A 1,040-nucleotide genomic window follows, 5' to 3' on the forward strand; every position below is an offset into this window, starting at 1 on the left:
TATGTGAGCTCTACAGGTGTGGGTGACTCATGTTGAACACTGATTCATGTAGAATCAAAAGTTAGTGAAATTGATCTGTAAAGGATGTTCCACACACGGTTCACGGGCTGATGTGCAGGAAGGATGTAGAAAAGGAACTAAGCTGTGGGGGCATTTTCCAGGCTCGCCGCGATCCTGAGATTCAAGAATTGCGTCAGTGGCAGAAGAAACTACGTGAGGACAAGCACATTCGCCAGCGAGTCAAAAATTTCTGGACCAAACAAGAAAAAAAAGGTCAGTTGCTTGATTCACAGTCCTTAATTGATTCAGGAAAAGCCTGATTGTTATCCCAGGCTCTAAGAAGAAACCCTCTGAGGTTTTACAAGTCCTCATGACTTCATGCAACTCCATTTTTTCTACAGTGGAAAACCAAAAACCAAACCAAATTCACTGCCGTCAAGTTGAATCCGACTCATAGCGACCCCTCCTTGGGTGTCTGAGGCGGTATATCTACAGAAGTAGATTGCCAGATCTTCCTTCCGATCTATAGTGGAAGCAGCTGTATATCAGAATTTGGCTCTGGAATGACACAGATTCTATGGTATAATTCACATGGCCATTTCCCTCACTTAGGGACAAATCCAGTATCACCCTCTGTCTGCAGGTCTCTCTCTTTCTTGCTCTTTTTTTTAAGCTATAAGACGTCAAGAATAGCCCATCACTTTGGGAACATGGCGTCTATCAACATGTTAGGAGCCTTGAGGACACAGTGCTTGAGCGCATGCTGCGAATCAGTTGATTGGCAGTTCACACCCACCCAGTAGCTCCACATGAAAAAGACCTGGTGACGTGTTTCCATAAAGATTACAGTTTCAAAAATCCTATGGGGTAGCTCCTGTCTGTCACACAGGGTCACTGTGATTCAAAATCAGCTCAACACACACAACATGTTCAACACAATGGGTAGTTGATTCTTCTAAGTTGTTTGTGTGTCTGAACTTAAATCATGTCTTTTGTTTGTCCCCCCTCTTTTTTTTTCAGAAATTAAGGGATAGCCACAT

At 43.4% G+C, this 1,040-nt stretch overlaps 1 protein-coding gene across 1 annotated transcript in view; it reads left to right on the forward strand.

Moving 5' to 3' along the window:
- The window catches only part of IQCK (IQ motif containing K), a 248,949-nt gene extending 248,629 nt beyond the window's left edge, over positions 1-320 (forward strand). The window contains exon 6 of the mRNA XM_007954737.1: positions 162-320. Within this exon, the coding sequence (XP_007952928.1) occupies positions 162-320 (159 nt within the window). The remainder of the gene's footprint in view (positions 1-161) is intronic.
- The last annotated feature ends 720 nt before the right edge of the window (positions 321-1,040 follow it).

This window comes from Orycteropus afer, unplaced genomic scaffold (genome assembly GCF_000298275.1).
Source record: "Orycteropus afer afer isolate SDZICR_OR568_19922 unplaced genomic scaffold, OryAfe1.0 scaffold00470, whole genome shotgun sequence".
NCBI classification, from domain to species: Eukaryota; Metazoa; Chordata; class Mammalia; order Tubulidentata; family Orycteropodidae; genus Orycteropus; species Orycteropus afer.